General features: G+C 48.2%; 1 protein-coding gene across 8 annotated transcripts in view; it reads left to right on the forward strand.

The window, feature by feature from the left end:
* Positions 1-22,873, forward strand: part of LOC129380931 (uncharacterized) — a 128,499-nt gene that overhangs the window by 57,219 nt on the left and 48,407 nt on the right. For all 8 annotated transcript variants that reach the window (XR_008609153.2, XR_008609151.2, XR_008609152.2 and 5 more), the window contains one exon: positions 20,586-20,641. Coding sequence is in view for 5 of the 8 variants with exons in the window: in XM_055063235.2 (XP_054919210.1) it covers positions 20,586-20,641 (56 nt within the window). In the remaining 3 variants the exon portion in view is untranslated. The remainder of the gene's footprint in view (positions 1-20,585; positions 20,642-22,873) is intronic.

The raw sequence follows: 22,873 nt of genomic DNA on the forward strand, positions 1-22,873 counted from the left end.
CTGGATTAGGCTGATTGGCTTTCTCGGTAAGAAGAGCCATGCGCCCGCGTCTCAACGTGCTTATTTGGTTTCGTTAGTTGACATACCCCTAACGTTAACGCCGTCTCTGAAAATTGATTCGCAGATCACTATTGCAGACGCCTTTCAAGCTAAAAATTTCTGGCGGGTTTCTAAAAAAATTAAAATAACGTAAACATGCTTTGTTCCAACAATATGCTGCTGGAAATATTTGCTGTCAATGCCCATGTAAGACATTGATGCAACCCATTCGCACTTCCCAGGCACCCCTTTCGTTGCGACACGAGGTTGACGCGTAACGAGGGCACACGTTTGTTTTTCACGTGGTCCGTGATTCACATGCAGGCAATGTGCCTCATGGAACACTTCCCGCATCTCCGCAGTTCTCTTAAATTTCTGGCCATACGGTATTGCACGAGTCACCGACAGCATCGTCTTGTTATCGTAACTGTTCACAATTTTAGCAAGAGACGAGAATGTAGAACGTTATCAAAAGCCTTGCCGAAAACTAAAAACAGGACGTCAAGTGGAATGTTAGTCAAAGTTTAAACGAATATCATGAATAAATAAAGCTGTGTTTCGCATGAGTGATCTTTCCGGAAGCCATGTTGATTAGGGTGAAACAACTTCACTGAAGTTAGGCAGTTAGCAATATGAGAGTAGATAACGTGTTCCATGATTTTTGGAGCATAGAGTCAGTGAAATGGGACGGTAGTTACCGGGGGAAGACCGATCACCTGTTTGAAAACTGGAATCACCTTCCCTATTTTCCAGTCTCTTGGAACAGTGCCTATGTCAAGTGATTGCTGAAAAGTGAAACAGAGGATCGAACTATAAACATACTTAGTATTTTTTATCACTTTGGCATTAATACCGTCTATCCCACAGGATGATGAGAAGTTCAGGCCATCTATAACCTTAACGATGCCTTCTGGCCTAAAAGTAATACCTTCCAGCGGTGGAAAATCAAAAAATGGTAAATCTGGACGTTCATTGGGCAGGTTATTTTGTAAACATTGAAAAAAATAAAAGGTTGAAGGCATCAGCAACAGCTGAGTCAGAAATAGATGAGCCAGAATTATCGCGTAGAGAAATAGAGCTATTATTTTCAGCTTTTACCGTTTCCCGAAAACGCCGCGCGTTAGAGTGCAACAAGTTTGGGATGGTAGCAGGAAAGAAATTACGTTTTGTCTGTGCTTTTAATAACTGCCCTGTTAAGTGGCTTCGTCAAAATTTTTCCAGGCAGAAAGAGAACCTGAAGATTCGGCTGCGCGAAATGATCCTTTTTTCTTATTCTTTAAGCGTTTTAAAGTAGTGTTGTACCAGGGGGAACGCGCTCTTTCATTTATCGTGACAGCTTGAATGTAACGACTTACTAACCGCAGCATTTCTGCTTCGAAAGGCGCCCAGTTGCTTTCGGTCGACCACTGCTGATACGTAAGGGCAAGTTCCTCATGAAATACAGAAAGTTCACGATTAATACTTGAATAATACTTGAAAAGTACTAACACTTTATCATATAGCGTTAGTACTTTCTTCGATATTTTACTTTTGAGTATACTGCAAGCAAATGTGGCATGGATGAAGGTGTGATTGCTAAGCCATTGACGTACGTTAGAGGAGGCATCTTATCGGGGTGTGACGTCAAGATGAGGTCCAGGATATTCGACGAGAGTTGAGTTATTCGCGTAGGTTTAGTAACCAGCTGCGATAGCCCGAAGAGCAAACAAACGTTTATAAATTGACTAGCCATGTTTTTTGTGTTATACCTGACGCAACATTACTGCAATATATTGTTGGAAAGCTGCCGTCCCCGAGTAACAAGATGGGGGTCTTAGGATAAGCGGTTCTTATTTCAAACAATGCATCGTGAAAAAACGACAGCAAGGAGGTATCAGTGTTGGGTTGATGATAACAACAGCCGATGAGTGTGCGCAGTAAAGTCGCGTGGCAGCACGTCCAAATCATTTCTAAAGGCGTTCTTACATTTACAGAAGAGCAGTTAAGTTGGCGATGGGTAGCAATAGCCACACCCCCGCCACGGATTCCATCGCACCTGTTGTTGCGAAAAATGTGAAACTCTGGTAGATCAGGAAGAATTTAGCAATCAAGCATTGTGGAATGTAACGAAGTTTCCTTTACTACTATAACGTTACTGAACGACAAGGAAATGAGTCTGCATAACGAATCCCGTTTGGGTATCAGGCTACGGATGATAAATTGTGCTTAATACGCTGAGTCGGCCGCAGTGGCTTTTGCAATTGCTGCAAGGATTGTCGTTCGACAACGGACTGTTTAGCGTGAACGTAAACGTAGGTTTTTTGGCTAGAGATGAGTTTGTCATAACGAAGCTTAAACGAGGATTGTTGCGCTTTCCCAAATTCGATTAAGCATCTTCGGGCCAGGCGAGTCTCCGGGGAGGAATCTTTAGTAATGCCGTATTCGGTGCCCTTCAGCTTACCGCTTGAGAAAAGGATGCCTTCCTTATCTTTAAAGAGGGTGAATTTTACTATTATTGGCCTGTGTTCCCCCTCCTGAAAAGTTCCAAGTCTGTGGGCACATGTTACGCACCACTTTGAGTTGTTGCACCCAGGTTTTTGTCTCAGTGCTCTATTATCCACCCCTCAGAAACACGCCATGACTCATTTTGCGCATCGATGAGCCCGCAAAGAAAGAGGTTACATCTTCGGGATCTGTCTTCGATCGCGTTATGCGGTCAGTCAGCCCGGTTACTTGCGCACCACTGCTATTGGCCACACTTTCTATGTTATTTATTTGTGACTTGACAATAAGTAGGTTCAATCTTGGTCAACCATGTGCCGAGTTTGCTGAACGCTTTTTCATGACCAGCATTTCTAGACTCTTCTCCGTGCTGGTGGCCTCGCGAAGAAACTCTTCGACGGGCCTAGGTAGCTTTCGTAGCCGGGGGCGTAGCCAGGAGAAAGGCTTATTAGGCTTAAGCCTATTAATAATAGGCTTAAGGGGTGGAAGGCTTATTAGGCTTAAGCCCTCCCCCCCCCCCCCCCGCCCGAAATTCTTTTCTGCTGTCATGCAATGCCGACCAAAAAAGACCCGGAGGCGGAAATCATTCTGGATTTTGTCGAGAATGTCTTTTTCACTCTCGAAAAGACATGTCAGCGCGAACATAGCGAACTCGGGCTGGATTTTACGGCAACTCCCATGCACCGACAGTCACGTAATGCAAGGAGCCTCATCCGAGCACAAAGCTTCCTGGCGTTTTGATGGCAAGTCGGCTCGTCGCGTCATCTCGAGGAGGCCGCGGAATCTACGGAGCCCATGGATTTCAATTTCGAAACTTTATGGGTGTAAAGTTCTCAGAAACATTTGAGGTGAAAGATACCTTGACATTTCCAAAGTCCAGCTTTAGATTTTCGTTTCCGCAAATTTGTGGGTTTAATGTTCTTATAAACATTTGACGCCAAAGGTGCATCAACACTTCTAAAGTCGTACATAGGGCCATACAATGAGACAAGCCAAATCAACACAATATCAGACAAGTTGACAAAGTACACAGCGAGGTCCGATGAGACGAAGCTTTGTGGTGGTTCATTTGTGTCGTCATGTCACAGAAAAGAATATCAACATTTCACCGGTGCCAAAGCATCCATTTCAAGACACTAAAGCCAGCAAAAGTAACTACGTTCTTAGTTATTTTTCTACTTTCACTTTTATTCGCGAGGACACATTGAGCCTCTTCAATTTTCTTGTTCTCAATGGACGACCACACGCCAAGTTTCATCCTAGACGCCAGCGCTCGTTTCTCCCCTGGCGGAACGATTTCATCTCCAACGGGTGTAGGTTTCCGCCGCCGCTTCCGCGGTCGCGCCCGCGTTCAGTTCGCGCTGCGCGCGAAACGTCTTTTGTTTGCGACGGCGCCTCTTCGGATGACCGGAAATTATGATTGTGTTGTTAACTATGACGACAGCAATGTAAAGACGAAATGGTTGATGCCGCCAGTGAAATTCTGCCGATTTACAAGAAAATGGTACGAAATAAGCAGACGACATACATGGATTACTGCGGTGCGCCGAGCGAAGTAAACAACTGGCAAACGAAGCGAGCTCGTTCATTGCTCACTCCTGAGTGTATGACGGTTTTTATATGTAACCCACATGAATTTAATTACTCGGTATATAATCCTTTTGTTCATATAAAAACTTTAAGTTGTTCGACGAGCGCTTGTCCTGTCTTCTTTCTCGTGTTTCGTTTATGTGTGCGCTGCCCAAGAATGGAAACCACTTCTGTTTTATGCGCTAGCAGTGGCCGAAGTTCACGCGTGCCGAGAAATTGAATATGTGCACGATGCATTGAACATGACCGGAGTTCATTCCCGCTTCACCACTGCACCGATCGATCGAGTTGCTGGAAGATACACGCCCGCGTCTTGGTCGCGCCGGCATTGCTGAAGCAGGAATGATTACTAATACTTTCAACTTCCGTCTCGTGAGCACTGTTAAAATATGACCAAGCTGTCTACATTGCTGCTTCTATTCCATATTGTAGGGGACGCACTAGTTAAAGTTGTGTGCGCATGTCGTACTTGTGCTATGCAGCGATATATTTTTGAGAGCAGCATCCCGGGCAAGTTCGTAATCCATTACTTAAATGATATTGCGCGACAAAAAACGACACGGACGTGAGACGACACACCAAGCGCTTGGTGTGTCGACGACATGCGCTTGGTGTGTCGTCTCTCACGTCCGTGTCGTTTTTTGTCACGCAATATCATTTAAGTAATCGATATATTTTGTTTATTTCCGCACAGTGTCGATGGAAGACCGTTGTCGCCATCAGAGACAACACGGATTTGTAGCAAACATATTGTGAGAAACTGCAAAAATGATTTTAGCTCGTATGTGCCGTATGTATGCGCCGCATCGTATGTGCTGACGATTTTTCCGGCGGTGCATACGATGTCGTTTCCAATCACCTGCTCAGCGTCACTTACATGGTTAAGCAGACACTGCCATTTCGCCGCATTGCAGCCATAAAAATAATCGTCAAGCGTACTGATCTTCTTAAAGGCAAATAGAAGCGTGTACAGTCTGTTTCACACTTAGGGGAAAACTCGGAACGTATTGCATCGCGATGCGGCAAGCAATGGAGTCGTGCGGTGGCAGCAGCTCGAGCAGGCGCAGACGCTCGAGGGGCGGAGTCGTGATCTGCGTAGTCTGCTACGGCGGCGCGTGCTGGCCGCATTGTCGGCAAGCGTGCTACTGCCAGGGGCAGTGCACGTATATTTCTTCACTGTGTGTGCTACCGTAATAAGCAGCGACAAGACGCACCAAGATGTGCGCGCAACGTGTTCAGTCTTTGTTTGACTCGAAAGGAAAATAAAGCACTCAACAATGATAACTATGGGAGTCGAACACGATGAAACAAACGGATAGGATTAAATGAAGGTTTTAGGTTCAGACAATGAGCTGGAAATGATTTTTCTCGACAATCATTCGCTACACCAGACAGACTCTACCCGCCGGCGGGGAATTGGACACGTCACGCTCGGAACTTCAGTTAGTATCTCGTCATGTCCCCGGCGGCAGCGATGACAGCGCTCATCCTGGAAGGCAGAGAAGTGCAGAATGACTTGATCAGGGATGTGTTCATTCGCAGCACGTCTCAGTCGCTGACGATGGTGGATCGAAGCCTATCCTCGGGCGACTGATAGAGGGGATGGTGCGCCAGCGATACTTTCAACGAGCCCCAGACATTTTAAAAGATGTTGGCGCCCAGGGATTGAGGCGGCCACTCCAAGAGAGTGACTGTGTGCTCTTCTAGCAGTTGTTGCACCATACGAGCAGTGTGGATCGGCGACCTATCGCGTTAGAATATATAGTCGCCTTCCAGAAACGGGCCGTCAAGAATGTATGGAATCAGTACGTCGTCAATGACTGCCCTGCAGCGATGAACTTACGTTCGAGGCGTATCAGTTGGCGTCGCACAACGCATAGTAAAGAATACCGGCTCATTTCACGCCGTAACGATGAGATCGGCGCCCTGGAACTGATAGTAGAACGTTTACCGACAATGCGGCCAGCGCTCGCCGCCGTAGCAGACGACGCCGTTCAAGATCCCGCCCCTCGAGCACCTGCGCGACCTGCTGCCGCCGCCTGACTCAAGTGCTCGCCGCATCGCCATGCAATGCGCTCCGAGTTTTCCCCTAAATCTGAAACAGACTGTACACCGCCCTTCACGCGTACACACGTAACACGTAGGCACACACCGCGCGCGGCGCGAAACGTGCCCAAACACGCGCAGTGCAGGAGGCAATCAAGGCGACGCGAACGAGAGATGGGAGAGGGGTACCACCCGCTAATAGAATTTTGCTTCGCATGCGGCGCTCTCAACGCCGGCGCAGCAGCGCCGCTCTCGGTGCCGTTCTTGTCTATACCCGCGGGCTGCCAGAGCCAGCCAGAGCGCATGTGTTTTTCTCGGGTTGCCCCGACCACCGCGCGGCGCCTTCCGTGTGCGTGTTGTTTTGTATGGCCGAGTGGATATTCGCCTGGCAGAGTTTTGGACGCTTTCTGGATAGCAGACGAGTGAAAGAAACAATGGTCGCTCACCGCCATCACTGTGGAGACTTGACGGATTGCAATGCGTTCGCTTGAGCGCAACCTCTCCGGAAAGTGTTGTCTCGCCGGTGTAGGATACCGAGCAGTATGCGTATGGTTCTGTGTGGACCAAGCGCCTCGCGTCTTTTTCGATATTCCTTCGGTAGCCACATTAGGTGCCAAAAGTAGACATTCAATTGCGGCCAACATGCTTTCCTTTGCATTTTGTATTTATCTGCTCCGGCCCCACAAAAAAAAAAAAAAAGAAGAAGACATTGTTGCGGCGCAGCGAATTTCTGCATGGTAAAAGTTCGATTTCGTTACTTCTTCTTCGTTTGCGGAAAGTAATGGGCCACGGGACGCTTCAGTTTTCAGATACTCTTATTATAGTATTGCGATAGCAATTATATGGACACTCCAGGCGCATTCCTGCCGTCGCCGTCGTCCTCATGTTGCGTATAATGTCCATGGACGATAACATCGTGACCGCCGCATCGACACATCTATTACACGATAACTTCGACAGCGCGCCGCAGGCTGCATACACGAGTGAAAGCTAGGGCGGGTGGCATGGGAGAGACGACGACGATGGCTCAGTCTTGTGTGCGCAAGGGAGAAAAGCAGCGAGGAAGCGCGGCGTTTTCTGTCGCGCGCGATGCATCGGCGGGAGTGGAGGGAGGAAGGGGCGGTCCTTAGGATTCTGTGATCTGTGAATCTGTGATTGCCCACCATGTTTATTTGCCTTAATTGATGCATTATATACACTGAATTTTTCCTACATATGTAGATTTATTGGGGATTTATACTTCTATTGAAATATCTTGTTGCGAGATTTTCTGTATACGTGCATAGCGATCAAGCCGCAAGTTCGCATTTGTATATTCCACTGTAACTTCGCATTTCTAATGCACGCGCGATTCAAATGAGTGTGAGCCACCCCCCCCCCCCCCCCCCCGCGCGCAATAATGGTTTGGTTCATTATATGCGAGGCATGCGCGTAGCACGCATGCATCTCTCATTTACAAAAGGGACACGCAGGTGTGCGGATAAATGTTCTTTAATGATCCCATACACTGGGCTGAATATGGTTGAGTGACATAATGGATGCTCCAAAGGTTGAACAGCGTGGTGTCGTGAGTCGTGAGGATTTTGACAGCTGAAGGTGTGTCCTAAAAAGAAATTAGTCGCCGTATGGCTTCCGTGTACGTTGATCATTGCATTTTATTGGCCACTGTGAAGAGTTGGAGCAAATGGCTGAAAAAAATACGTGAAAGTTGCAAAGACGGTCCAAGACCGGGCCAAAGCCACCGTGCAATCACCCCCGCACAATTGCAAAGGTTGATGATGATTATACAAGAACGGAGGATACGCATCGATGAATTGGCAGAGCGTGTGAACATCGGTCACGGTTAGGTTCACACTATAGTTCATGAACATCTCGGTTATCGGCTCTTGTGTACGCAGTGGATGCCAAGAATTCTGAACCACCGCCAGAAGACGGAGAGGTTCGGCGCTACCTTGACTCATCTGATCCGGTACCACAATGAGGATGACGACTTCTTGTCTGCAGTTGTCACCGTGGACGAATCATGGTGCCACTATTACCAGCCTGAAACAGGACGGCAATGGTTACCGTGGAAACATTCAAATTCACCACCCCAAAGAAAGCAAAGGCCGTCATTTCTGCCGGAAAGGTGTTGCTTTTCTTTCAATCATCAGGGGCCATTACTGATCGAATTTGCTAAACCTGGAGAGACTATCAATCGTTTCCGATATGGTGAGACGCCGGATCGGCTACGTGTCACAGTCAAGAACAAACGACGCGGAAAATTGACGAATGGGGCCACCTTGCTTAATGACGATGCCCGTCCTCACGTCGTTGAAGTGGTTAACACGATAGTGGCAAAGTTCAAGTGGGAAACGCTGCAACATCCGCCATACAGCGCAGACCTGTCACCTTGCGATTTCCACATATTGGGGCAATTGAAGAAACAGCTAAAGAAAACCAGACTCGTGTCGGACGATGACGTTAAAGAGTCAGACTTTTTGAAGCAGCAAACCAAGGATCTTTATAAGACGGGAATCACGCGACTCGTTAGTCAGTGGGCAATGGTCTAAATGCTCATGAAGACTACTTTTAAATAAAGTACCCCGTTTGTGATATATTCGCATTGGCTCACTTTCATTTGAGTCGCCCTTGTATATTTTGCAGAACTCGTGCTTTTTATATGTGCTCTCTGTTGCGACAATAATTTTGGTACAATTACTCACAATACATGACCAGTGACAGCCGCTCCTGCGCAGTACATTGGAACAAAGGACAGCATCATTGAGATTTTTCCCTTTACGTTGCATATGTACAAAAATGCAAACAAGGTTTCTGAATGACAAAGTTTCATTAAAATATTTGTCCTCAACTTGTTCATTTCACGGCCTTTACATTTTTCATATCAGCGGCATGCATTGCTTTGCTGGTTTCGACCTGACATAGTTCTAAAGTTCGTGTGATGATTTCTTTACTTATTAAATAGAGAGAAAACATGGAAGCATCGAAATCGGCTATTTCGTGCATAATTTTTGGGACATAAGAGTGTATTCTTTTATGAAAAGATGCATATTTTACTTGTCTTGACAGTGCTTAGCGTTCAAAAATTCGTTTGCAGCATCTTTGGCAATGGCAATGCCTTTAATAATGTATTTGATCCCTGGACAAATTCTACGACGAGGAGGCCGACCTGCAACGTAAGCCCATCCTGAACGAAATTTCTGGCTACTGCACTGATTCGGCGTGCTGGTGGCGACGGTGGTGGTGGACGACGAAACTGCGGCATTACCGGGTGCTGGCGCGGCCGCAGAGGGGGAACGTGACGGCGGTCTACGGCGGCGTACGTCATCGCTTCCGGCTGAGGCTGCAGCGATTGAGGGAGTCCGAGTGACTGTGTGATCTCTCCGCGTACGACGTCGGTAATCGAAGCCACTCGAAGGTGCGGGGAAGGAAACAACTTCTGAAGCTGCTCCCGCACGGCTGCTCTGATGGTCTCGCGCAGGACGTCGGTGTTCAATGATTGAACTTCGGCGTTGTTTGTTGGGATCGTGTGGCGGTTGAAATACCAACTCCGCATTTCCAGAGTTTTCTCGGTGCTGGTGGCCTCGCGAAGAAACTCTTCGACGGTCTTCGGTAGGTTTCGTACAATTCCTGTGAAACGTTCTCGCTTCAGACCACGCATGAGTAGGCGAACTTTCTTCTCCTCGCACATTTCCGGGTTTGTGTGGCGGAATAGACGGCTCATTTCTTTTGTCAAGATGGCAATGTACTCGTTTGGTAACTGCAATCGCGCTTCGAAAGGAACTTCGGCCCTTTCTTTGCGGACAGCGGTCATGGAGGTCCTCAGGAAGGCATAGCGGAATAGGTCTCACGTTATAAGGGTGGACTCTCGGTTCTCGAACCATGTCCTCGCGGCATCTTCAAAGGAAAAGTACACATGGCGCAATCGGTTCTCAAAGGTCCAGTTCTTAAACGCTGATATCCTTTCGAAAGTCTCGAGTCATGTTCCTGGATCGTCTGACGAAGCTCCACGGAAGGTAGGTGGCTCCCTCGGTAGTTAAAGCACGATGGGGGACGCTGAAGCTGCCATTTTTGTTGACTTGGCGACGATATTCTTGGTCGTCTCAGGCAAAAGCACTTTCTCCGAGGGCAGTGCTTGCAGCCTGCGGCTACTTCGTCGGTCCTGGGTGAAGTTGATGTTCTCTTCCGCGTTCGGGCTTGGATAACGGCGTTGCAGGGCGTCCTGTACATGAATGAAAAGTACCTCCACCAGATGTCACGTAGTAACGATGGTAAAGAACCGAGTAGCGAAACTGTGAATGACGAAACTAAGTTTTATTCGGCGAACGTATGCCCACAAAAACAGGCTACACTCAAAGCACAACGATAGCGGCGAACACAGTCGGCGATCGTCGAAATCTGATGAGCGGGTCAAGCGCGTCGGCTTTTATACATGAGTCATCGAAGGTATCAGAGTAATCGCTGGTGCCCGCGGGTCTTCCAGAAGGTACTACATAATTCGCGTCGCGCATACATGCAATCACATTAAACAAGGTTTGGTGACAACAGACAGCAGATAGAAACATCGATAAATTCGAGAAACTTCCGATACGTGCAGAAGCGTCCTGCGTTGAGCGATAACATTTGTTAGGTGGTGAAACGTGGTCACCCGATAAAGATAAACAAGTACACTGGTGAGTGTATATAGGTACGGTTCTTCTAAAGGGGAGAGGGAGCAAGGTCGGTGGGCGAGGTAACCAACAAGGGTGTGCTAGCGGCGGGGGTGTAGAATTAGAAATGGGTGCTATCCAACGTGGTGGAGGAATGTGAGGTATCATCGTGCGTCAGGCGGTAAACGTGCCACTGTAGGTTCATTTTTTCGCGAAAGGAGCCTGGACGATGGCAGAGCAGGGGGGGGGGGGGGGTATTATTTGGTCTGCTGGAGGTCAGTGAACTATCGTCTCTGAACAGAATAAAAGGACCGGCAGAAATTGCTGCTTGTGGAAAAAAATTGCAGCATGGAACAATAACCTGCGGGCCCGCGCTAACCGTCTTGAGATTTTGTTACATGGACCTGAAGTTCGCCGTAAAGATCTACACGCAGGCAGGCGTTCGAACGACGATGAACCGGTTCTCAAACCCAGCAGTTTTCGAAGGTATCTATGCACTATGATGTATTTCCCTCCGAATGAGTTCTAGATGTCAAATGCTTCTTTGCGAATCCCGCGCTAGTTTATATAGCTGACGCTGCTAGTCCCCATACGAGAACTCTCAAGTTGTTCAACTTACCCGCAGTACTTTGCTAGTCGCTGTGCATGTGTGGACGAAAACTAGACGAGGTGTCCAATTATTGCAATGTCCGTCAAATATTGCCAAATATTAGCTTGACCGTGCAGCTCCTTGATGTCTCGCTGGTCACCTGAATTTAACGTGAGGTGTATCAGCATTCTGTCGTTCGAAGCGCAGATTCGATATTTCGGTTCCATCAATTTGTTTTCTTCATTCATCCAACATAGACACAAGTGCAAAGATAGGTGAGCATAAATAGGATAGGTTTCATAGTAGACGGCTGAAAAAAGACGTGCGATTAGTGCTTAAAAATGCTTACAAAATAATGGCGCTAACGGGGAACATATTTGTCTAGAATAATTAAGATAAAGCGAATACAAAAAAATGCAAGCATAAAAGACATCGGCACATATTAAAGTAACAAAGGGTAAATAGGTTCAACTGAGCACACCAAAGATAGACCATGATTGAAAAATGTTTAGTGCTTTAGTACTTATGAAAGAGACTGTTGCCTAAAAATTGATAATGACGACGGTCGCCTAATACTCAATGTATTCATATTGCGGAGATCAATCACTGCAAATATGAAAAAGTTGTCATGGTGGGTACCGTCGCTGAAAGTTGCAAGTAATGCTAGCTGACATGGAATGAATTAAGTGATTTTGAACGCACCGAAGGAAAATATTATATCATATCACCGAGGACAGTATTACCCCAAGGGCAGTATTATAAGATTATATCTCAGCAAATAATTTAAAGGCAGTATTTAGAGTTCCTGAAGGAAATGAACTGTGCTTATTATGAATAGACTGAATACGCGCCCCTCCATATTGCCTAGCAAAATAATAATTGCTCTGTAAAGCACGAACAAATTTCGTCGGCTCATAGTTGTCCCTAAATCAGAGTGACCCTGCTGTTGATGGAAAAGCCCATTACACGAGTATGGAACAGAATTTTAGACCTGCTCGATTCAGCCTTACTTAATTACTTATTTGATTCGGTATCTGCCACAGTGTGCGCGCGCCTATTCTTGACCATTCCTTTTGAATGGGCATATGCTGCTTTGCCACAAGTGGTACAGAAGCCTTAATGTAGTTAGATATGTGCAACAGTACTCTTTGCTTACACCTATCGTACCCGTTGTTTCCTTGACGGGCAGCATGGATCGCCTTCATCCTTACACATTGTTGCACAGACACCTCACCCTACATCCTCATGTCTTTGTGTTCGCATTCCGAGATCGTTCGTAAGCGGCGTAGTGCATAAGAATAAAAACTGCGTGAGGCTAAAGTCGTTACCTTTGTGATGAACAATCACAAATAGTCCGTGAAATTTCACGTTGCGTAAGATGAAACAAAACAAAATTTACGCATCGCCGTTGCTTGTACAGTCAAAGTACATGTCTGGACTCCAGGCTTTGGGTACAGATACCTGTTACGCGTTTTGCATCTTCCTTCTATCGTCATAATCACCCATCATATCTCTCTTTTGCTCTCTCTTTGCCTCTTCGACACGTACAGAGTAGCTGGCTAGAGGAATGTACCTCAGGCTAACCTCTCTGCATTCCGTAATAAACTTTTCTCTTTCTCTTTCCAAGTAACCGCTTCACTGAAGCTTTGGTTCCCACAGGTTCCAACATGTGCGTTGTATCTCCATGAATGTTTCAGATATAAAATGTCAGTGAAAAATTTTAGGTCTATGTCAAGCACAAATCGAAGAAATGGCAAATGAGAAACTATATGGAGACGTCTATTATTCAAAGTAATGCAAGGGTGACACACGAAAAGTTCACTACCGAAGTGAATGATCAACTACGTGTACCTCATGTTCATGTTTCTTTCATTAAATGCGTGATAGTTTCATATTTGTCCTAGATCAGTGTTATCGTTTTGTGGCACCACTTGGCGATAGTGTGATAACTCACAGGCAAGGATGACAAAATGGTGGCCATATCATTGACCTATTGTTTAAACCGAAGGTGCACTAGTGTTCATCATTGTGGTACGCCTTTGTTAGTACCAGGAACTACTTGTCAGTCAGATGAATAATTTCTGGTTAAGACAGTCGCTGTCTACGACGCATATTGTAGCGTTTAATTATTGAATTGGTCGTGTGGTTTTCAGTAAAGGCTTTCGTTAGATTATAAAACGAAGCAAAACCTCTAAATGAAGTGAATGTGTCATGTGCTGAGAAAGAAGCACAAAAAATAAATTGCCGAGTTAACAAAATAAACTTCGTTGGGAGTTTGTTCAAAATACTTGGAATGCATTTTTCACAATCTCACTGAATGTGGGTGAAATTGCATTGGAGCACTAGTTCGAAAAAATAATTTTTCTTCGTTGAAAAAAATACCAAAATCTCCTTATTTCTTACATCAACAAAAATGCCCCATCTTAATGATGACGTTGATTATGTGAACGAATTGTATCGTGAAGACAGCAATACACTTCAGATGAAGAGGGCTTACATACTGAGTCCTGGACTCATCTTGTTTAGTCGATGGATAAAGGTGACATCACGTTTGGCCAACGTGGAAAGAATAAACTGACTGCGCATATCATTCAGAAGATATGTCACAGGTAACAGGCAGGAATGAGAGCTATCGCAAAGGTATTTTACGAAGACAGCTAGCTTAATCTTAACATTCTATAGGCCAGCTATCAGTCATCAATTACTGGGAACAGAAAAAAATGTCGGATATCTTAAGACACTTAAAGGTTAAATTGTGCAGTTTTACGTGTAGAACAGCGATCTAATTATCAGGCATGTCACAGTGGGCGACTGTGGAATACTTTCACTACCTGGAAATCTTTACCGTGCATTCAATGCACGGCTCACGCTCATTTTCGCATTTGCCCCCATCGAAATGTGGCCGCTGCAGCCGCGATTTCATCCAACGACCTCGAACATAAGGATGAAATACCACAACTGAGCCGCCACGGTGGCTCTCATGACATCTGTACAGGCAAGAAGGCTCCTTCCTATGATAAATGACGACGAAGTGTTTGTTGCAAGGAACGCTGCTTGTTGTACCTGCAAACTTCAAGCGACTTTATGGGAGACGCTGCTTCCATAACTACAGCGATGGAGGTGGAGTCGCTTGAAGGGCTACCGGATCATTCCACGTCAGCTGCGGCCTCTCCAACAAAGTGGTCTAGTCACCCAAAAGACATTGAGATCGAGGACACGGTGATCTACTCAGCGAGCAGCGATGAGACCTCAGATGACAGTGACTTCGTGCCCGTAGCAAAGCAGAAAGCAAAGAGGAGACTCTTCAGGACATCTACTTCAACAAGTAAAACTAGCAATACTATCAGGGTGGATCCAAGCAGAAACTCTCTAATATCATTGCTTCATGCGAGTAGCGGCCACCTTTGCCAAGGATGAACTAGCCAGCGGAGCAGCAACATGCAACGCGCCTGCCGATTTATGCTTCCCCTTCAAGCTGCTGCCAAAGCGACGACAAGCAAGTTGTCATCATAGCACCCTTATGAACACGCTCCCAGTGTTACTGACGGCCACACACACTCCGGAGCCTCGAGGTGCGCTTCAAAGATTGGATGCCCTGAATCCGGCACTGTCCAGTCTTGAGAAGCACAATGGCTGCGCCTCTACGCCCATTGTTTCCAGAAGTCAAGGAAGCGTCCATATTCCAGTGTATTGCCCGAAGCTTTATGTTCCGCACTTCAGACTTTTGTGTCTCTGTTTCTTTTTTAAATTCCAATCACCGTCCATTGTGAGTCAAACATTGAGAGCCCGATCCGCCAATCAGGTTTGAACCTTTCACGTTGTTAGATACGGGACCTTTTCCTGGGCCTCTTTCGAGTTCACCAGACCGCATCGAATAGCGCCACAGCTAATTAAGGAGCGCAGAAGCACATCTACCCCGTTCCCGAGGCGCGGCACGTGCAAACGAGTTGGCGTCCCCCACGTCGTGCGCCGCAGGTGGAGCTATTCACTGCTTGACTCTTACCGAAAGTGTAGCGGGAGCCTGGCACGGTTCCAGGTAACGCAGGTCCCGAGCAAAGCTGCTTTGCAGCACTGAAACGTCGCCCCCTTCCGCCTATTGTGACGGCGCTTGCAAGCCAGCAAGGCAATACCGCAGAGAGAAGTAAGCCCGCGGACAATTGGAGCCCAAGGAGCGACCCTGTGCGCCGGGTTTGACACAATTTCACGTGCGCCTACCATTGGCCGAAAATGACGACACCATGACGTCACTTCAGCGGGCTTGCCGATTGGCCGAACGTGACGTGACTTCGAGACACCGAAGGGCTTAAAAGCCAGAGACCGGGAGCAGCAAGAGAGCATTCCTTCATTCTTCTGTTTCGAGCTTCTTGCCACGGGCCACAGCGTCCGAGTTGCTGCCGGCCCGTAATGACTTTATGACTGTTAATTTCTTTGTACTCCCACTGTAACCAACGTAAATAAATCTCCAGTTTTCATCTGAAAGTCCTCCTCAACCTCGGCCAACTTCCGCACCCCATGGCGAGGCCGAAAATCTGGGGGACAGCGATTGGGATTGTCCTCCAAATCCAACAACGTGTGCCACCTGTAGCGACTACAGAAAAGTAATCGTTTACGTCAGATGCTATTTCACTTACGCTTAACACCTATAGCGACAGCTGATGACGACCACCAGCACGTATGCTTGACTGCAAAAGGCAAGAACGTCGAACTCACGCTCGTAGGTGCCTACACTTGACCTTAAAGCTGATTTATCAACGCCATTCTAAATGCACTTTTATCAGCGACACGTTGACGGTGGATTATTACCGGCGATTTAAATGCGTGTCATGTCCTATCATCATCATCATCATCATCATCATCATCATCATCATCATCATCAGCCTGGTTACGCCCACTGCAGGGCAAAGGCCTCTCCCATACTTCTCCAACAACCCCGGTCATGTACTAATTGCGGCCATGCCGTCCCTGCAAACTTCTTGATCTCATCCGCCCACCTAACTTTCTGCCGCCCCCGGCTACGCTTCCCTTCCCTTGGGATCCAGTCCGTAACCCTTAATGACCATCGGTTATCTTCCCTCCTCATTACATGTCCTGCCCATGCCCATTTCTTTTTCTTGATTTCAACTAAGATGTCATTAACTCACGTTTGTTCCCTCACCCAATCTGCTCTTTTCTTATCCCTTAACGTTACACCTATCATTCTTCTTTCCATAGCTCGTTGCGTCGTCCTCAATTTGAGTAGAACTCATGTCCTATAGAGAACGTTAAATGCGATTTCTCGAGGACGACGTGTACTGTCCTACGCTCGGACCATGATCTATGCTGCAGAAATGAAGGCGGTGCCACGTTTCTATAGGAATGGAAATACAGCAGTCGACTGAACTTAACTTTTGCTTAAAGATTTGACTAAGTGGACATTTCAGCTTCATGTTGAAGTTGTTTCCGGCCAACGAAAATCACGGTAGTGACCACATTGCAGCCTATGTTAATATCGAAGACTCTACCAACGCTCTACGCTCTACCAACGTTCTTCAACGCGTCGACATCCTATGGGATTGCACCAAGTTCCCCGACGAAGCTTCGACAAGTACGACGATTCCGCCGCGACTCGCGACTGCGGCGGAATGCTACGACCACGAAAGCCAAACATGGGCCGTCCAGCAGGTCTCGGCGGCTCTTGAAAGACAAAGGCCGAGCGATACCGACGGAACGTTGCCCCTCAGGGCGACCGACCGCGGGAGTAACCCGCGCTGGAGTTGAGTAGAGACCACCCGCTGAGAAGACGTCAGGGCCCGCGCCACGGCGCCATTTAGTCATGGTGTCGTTCTGCAGGCGACTACATGAAGTAGTTTTATTCGCACGCGCGAGGAAACCAGAGACGAGGCGTGGGGCTTGGAGTCTCGGTGCCAACTAATATTTATTGTTTGTGCGCCGGCCCTCTATCGGCGGCCGGCTGGCTACGGTCGACTGCGGTCGGCTCTGTTCCGCGCTGGCAGCACCGCGGCTTATCCGCGGCATATTTGTGTTCACCAAAGCACTCCCCCCCTAGTGAGAACACGAACGGAACCAACATGACAAAACACTCGTGTGAGTGATGGCATTTACTGGGCTGCGCGACAGAACATCGGCGACAGCGTTGTCTACTCCTTTTATGTGGCGAATGTCCGTGGTGAATTCCGATATGTCGGACATCTGGCGCAGCTCGCGGGCTGTGTGCGTGCCGCCATCAGATTTGAGGGAGCGTAAGGCGTAGGTGAGAGACTTGTGATCAGTCATTACAAAGAATTCCGTCCCTTCTAAGTAATGACGAAAGTGCCGGATTGCTGCGTAGACGGCCAACAGCTCGCGTCCGAAAGTGCTGTAATGCTGCTCGGTGGGTGTCAATTTCCGAGAAAAGGAAGCGATCGGTTGCCATACTCCTTTGTTGAGTTGTTGAAGGACAGCACCCACAGCTGCGTCCGAGGCGTCGACCATGACGCACTGTGGGACTCCCGGTTGCGGGTAGGCGAGAAGTGTGGCGTCGGCGAGGTGTCTCTTGATCTCTTGAAAAGCCGTTTCGGCGTCGTCCGTCCAGAGCAGCTCCCTAGCAGCACCTTCGTGTGTCGACAGCAGGAGGTGGAGAGGGTGTAGAACGGCCGCGCACCGAGGTACGAAACGTCGGTAGTAATTTACAAGGCCAAGGAACTCGCGGAGCTGGTGCTTAGTGGTGGGTCGTGGAAACTTCTCGACAGCTTTAACCTTGTCTGGATGAGGTTGAATGCCAGAGCTTGAAACAACATGGCCAAGAAAAGTCAGCTTCTCGGCACCCAGCTCGCACTTGTCCGTGTTCACCAGGATGCCATGCTCCGCCAGGCGCTGAAACACGGATCACAGATGCGCCTCATGCTCGTCCGGTGAAGTGCTTGCGATGAGTAGGTCGTCGAGGTATGCATGGCACAAGTCGAGGCCATGCAAAACGCCGTTGATAAAACGCTGGAACGTCTGTCCGGAGTTTTGCACGCCGAACGGCATGCGCAGGAACTCGAACAGGCCGAAGGGCGTGGTTATCGCCGTTTTCGATACATCCTCTGGAGCCACGGGGATCTGATGGTACGCCCGCACGAAGTCGACCTTGGAGAAAATCGCCGCACCATGTAGGCTGGACGTGACATCATGAATGTGAGGTACCGGATAGCGGTCGGGCACGGTCGCTCAATTTAGGGCTCGATAGTCGCCGCAGGGTCGCCAGTCTCCTGGTGTAGACTTCGGCACCATGTGCAGTGGAGACGCCCACGGACTAGCGGACGGGCGGATTATGCCGAGCTCGAGCATTTGGTCGAATTCCTGTCGAGCTGCTTGCAGCTTTTGTGGGGACAGGCGACGTGGGCGTGCGTAAACTGGTGGGCCTGTGGTGACAATGTGGTGGCATAAATTGTGTTTGACGGCCACGCTGGCCTGTGGTGGCCGCGTCAGTTCGGGGAAATCGCGGAGGATGCCTGTGAATCGTGTAGCGTCCGGCGGTGCTGCGAGCGTGGGGCTGAGGGGTGGATGCCTGGTTGGCTTCCCGCGCACTTCTGCTTGTGACAGGGGGTCCTGTAAACGCCGGTTGCGGACATCGACAAGCAGTCCGAAGTTGCGCAAAAAGTCCGCTCCCAAGATGGCAAATTTTACGTCAGCCACGACGAAAATCCACCGAAACATCCTCTTGAGGCCCAAGTCCAGCGAGAGGGAGCGTTGCCTGTACGTCGGTATCGTCGTATTGTTGACAGCTTGCAACGGTGCTGCGCACGGTCGTTTGCGGTCGGCTGGCGACGCCGGCACGACACTAACTTCCGCCCCTGTGTCGACTAGGAAACGAGCACCTCTTTCGCGATCGGTCAGGAAGAAAACCGATGGGTGACTGTCCGGCGGGGCGGGGGCACTGGTCACCCTCAGTGCTGGCCCGGGGCGTTTCCCGAATTTTCACAGGCGGCTTATCCGCGGCATATTTGTGTTCACCACACTTTCTCTCTCTCTCTCTCTCTCTCTCAACGCGTCGCTCATAGAGACGATGTGTGAAAGATTCAGCACGGTCTACCTAAACATCGAGGAGCTAATTAAAGGGCTGCTAAAAATCCACAAGCATTTTTAGACCTATTTCTAAATTTTCTACAGTAGGAGCGGAATAGCAGCGGATCCAAGCAATTTGCCCCGTGAAGAACGACGATAGAAGTTCACCAAGTCCATTTTTGCATATAGAGGAGGATACAGCGTCGGGTGAACACGCTTCAATCTCTAAGATTTACGTGAGTAGCTTGACCCACGTAATCCCCAGTCGCATATAAGGAGAACGGTGCACGGCCTTCGAGCATTACCGCATTCACACCACTTCTTGAATTGCGTGGCTCTCTACCAAGGTCGCCGAGAGCGGAGGACTCCTGTCCTAGGTTGCTGGTCAAGCACCCTCGTTCCCCGCACATGATCCGCCTAATTACATAAATACTCTAAATAATTATTGAACTTCTGAGTTATTATAATCACATTATTAGTGACGATGAGAAAATTGTAGAGTAACATGCAAAACTTCCAATACAGCTTTGTGTTGTTCAATACGTGCTACATAAAAGTGTTTTTCCAACCTTGAAAGAGGACCGCGAATGCACGCAAAATTGCCATGCGACTGGCCACTCGAGGCACTTTGCGTGAATTCACGGGCCTCTTTCACCTTCAGAAAAGATTTTATGTAGCCCATATTCAGCAACAGAAAGCTGTATCCGGAGCTTTTCATGTCGCTTTACAATTTTCTCATTGACACCTTTAATCTAATTACAACAATTGAAAAGGTTAATAATTATTTAGGACTAATTATCTAATTAGGTGGAATGAAAAAGATAATCTCAGTATCTCCAAGTGACGGCAAACTAGATTACCTTGGGTCGTTTCAGCTACGTGGCACTTACATAGTCTTGAAGTTTACCTGAAGTTCCGTGAAACATCCTGTATTATTCAGCGAAAGGATTACAGATAACTGAAGGACGTTGTAAATAAGAGAATTGAACGAAGTGATGACATAGGGCATATCACCCATTACGTTTCAATTTTCTTACTACATGGTTTTAACTACTTCGTATGACTATATAGTGAAGTTGATATCATGCACAGGTAACTTCGTCGACACAAATCTTAACTTCAATATCCTTAACTAATATTACACAATCCCAATTTATTCATTGCAGCTTTACTTCTGCAGAGAGCTAATGCGAAGAATGGTGGCAATCTGACCTGTCCGGAGGTGAGTAACTGCTTATCACAGAAAAATATTGTCACGGGGATAAAACTACTTACACGATGTATTTACAAGGCGTACATAAACAGTAGCTGAGAATCCCGAGAGGCTGTTCCCACTTCGTCGTATTCACGGTCGACGACATTGTCTTCTATTCCCACCGTAACACGACCCCCGGCGAAAAAAGCACCGTCCCCGAGCTTCAGGTGGGACCATCGGTAAGGGCATGGGCACATTGCAAGTGCTAGGCGGCGCCATGTCTTTCTGACCCCTAGCGCCATCTGACGAATAGCTGCTCGAATGCGATAGGATTTTACTCACGGCGTCAGCAGCTCGCGCTGCGTGTTAAACGGTAGTGATAGCGCGAAACAGCGGGCCCATATTAAATTTAGCCGGGTTTCGGGAATTACGAGATCTTCACAGCTTTTTTCGTGAAAAGAATTTAGAGAAAAGAAGTCGTCTATTTGAAGCGGGGCACGTCTACGACGTGAGGGAAGTGTTGAACTCGCACTGATTGGAAGTGACTGCTAGGTGTATTCCGCAAACTAAAATCAACGCACCAGGGAGATGCGTGAATCTCTGCATAAGTTACTTCGTTGAAGATCGGTGACAGCAGACAAATCCTAGCGGGGAGCTTCGATTGCCAGGCTGGCATCGCAGGGAAGTGCAAGCACGCCGCGGTAGTTTTCCTGTGCATACAGGACGGCAAATGCTAATCCAAAACATCTCATCCAAGAACGTGGTGCGGACGAACGACTCGTAAGACCTACCCGAGCTGTTCTAACGTTGCTCTCCCCCCCCCCCCCCCCCCCCCCCAAAAGAAGAGTGGAGGAACTTGCCAGTTGTGTTAGACTACGCTGGGAAAATGTGTTCGCCCAAGTTACTGGAAGTTCGATATTTTATGTTGTTGCCATTTTTCAGTGCGTGCAAAGGAGGTTCCAATAAACCGCGTCGTCAAATATTTTGGTGATCTCAACTGCCCCATGGTCGATATGCTGGACGCAGAAGGGTTTATGCCAGCTGAGCCACCTGCAACCCCTCCTCGTAGCTCTCAGCAAGCCCTGGCGCTGTATGAATGGGAGAGGATTGGGAGAGAGTTCCACAGCTTTACTGGGGTACAGTGTGGAAACAAACTACTTTTTTTGCTGCACATCCTGGTACGCACTGCAAGTGTCTGGTTGGTGCCATCATTGCTGTAAAAGCAACAAATTCAGCGTTATCACACTTGGCATAATGCCGGAACATAAAACAGCTTACTTCTGCTGTCGGACAAGCGCGATCCAGTGTTGACGCCGTTCTACTTAATACGTTCGGCTCGGAAACCTCTAAAACTTTGTTCGTCGTGAGTTGGTGTACGTACTGTTGCAGCCCACTACGCAATAGATCGAGTTCTACTTCGGCATTGCTCAGAAAACGCAACAGTTACGCGCGAAACAGTGCACAGACAGGCTTTCCGAACGCAAGCGGGCCGGTTGTATCCTGCCGGGTGCGCGCTCGCCGCTGCGAGGGGCGCGCTAGTAGCCGCGGGAACTACGTTCGCAACCTGCCTATAGTAAGGCTTAAGCCGAGAGACGTGTACGACGTCAGGTGATGTGGGAGCGGATGGCATGACGGAGGTCACGGGGATTACCTCGTAAGTGACATTTGTCACTTGACGTAGAACACGGTAAGGGCTTTGTAGAACGGAAGGAGTTTCTCGGAGAACCCCACTGGGCGGCAAGGGGACTAAGTAGCACGAGAGAGCCTGATGAAAAATATGTCACGGTGGCGGCAATTGTAAGTGTGCCGTGGAGTTTCCTGCTATGCCAACAAACGAGTACGGGCAAGCGGACACGCATGGTCAGCGTGGGCGATGACACGCATGGTCAGCGTGGGCGATGGCGTTGCGGGCATACTTGGTCCTCGAGCCCCATACCAAGGGCAGTGAAGTGCCCAATCGTAATACGACCGAAGAGCAAGTAAAAAGGGGAATACTCAGCAATATCGTGGCGTGATGAATATTAGACGAACGTGACATAAGGGCGCGCCACTACCCAGTCCTTGTGGTCCGGTGAAACCTATTTCAATAGCATGTCAGTAATGGTCCGATTAAGTCGCTCAGTAAGGCCGTTGGTCTGGGGATGATAGGAGGTAGCCAGTTTGTGCTTGGTAGAACATAAGCATAGGATATCGGCAATGACTTGGGAGAGGAAAGTGTGGCCATGGTCGGTAAGGGGCTGTCGCGGGGCGCGTTGGGCT

The sequence above is a fragment of the Dermacentor andersoni genome, chromosome 1, assembly GCF_023375885.2.
Source record: "Dermacentor andersoni chromosome 1, qqDerAnde1_hic_scaffold, whole genome shotgun sequence".
NCBI classification, from domain to species: Eukaryota; Metazoa; Arthropoda; class Arachnida; order Ixodida; family Ixodidae; genus Dermacentor; species Dermacentor andersoni.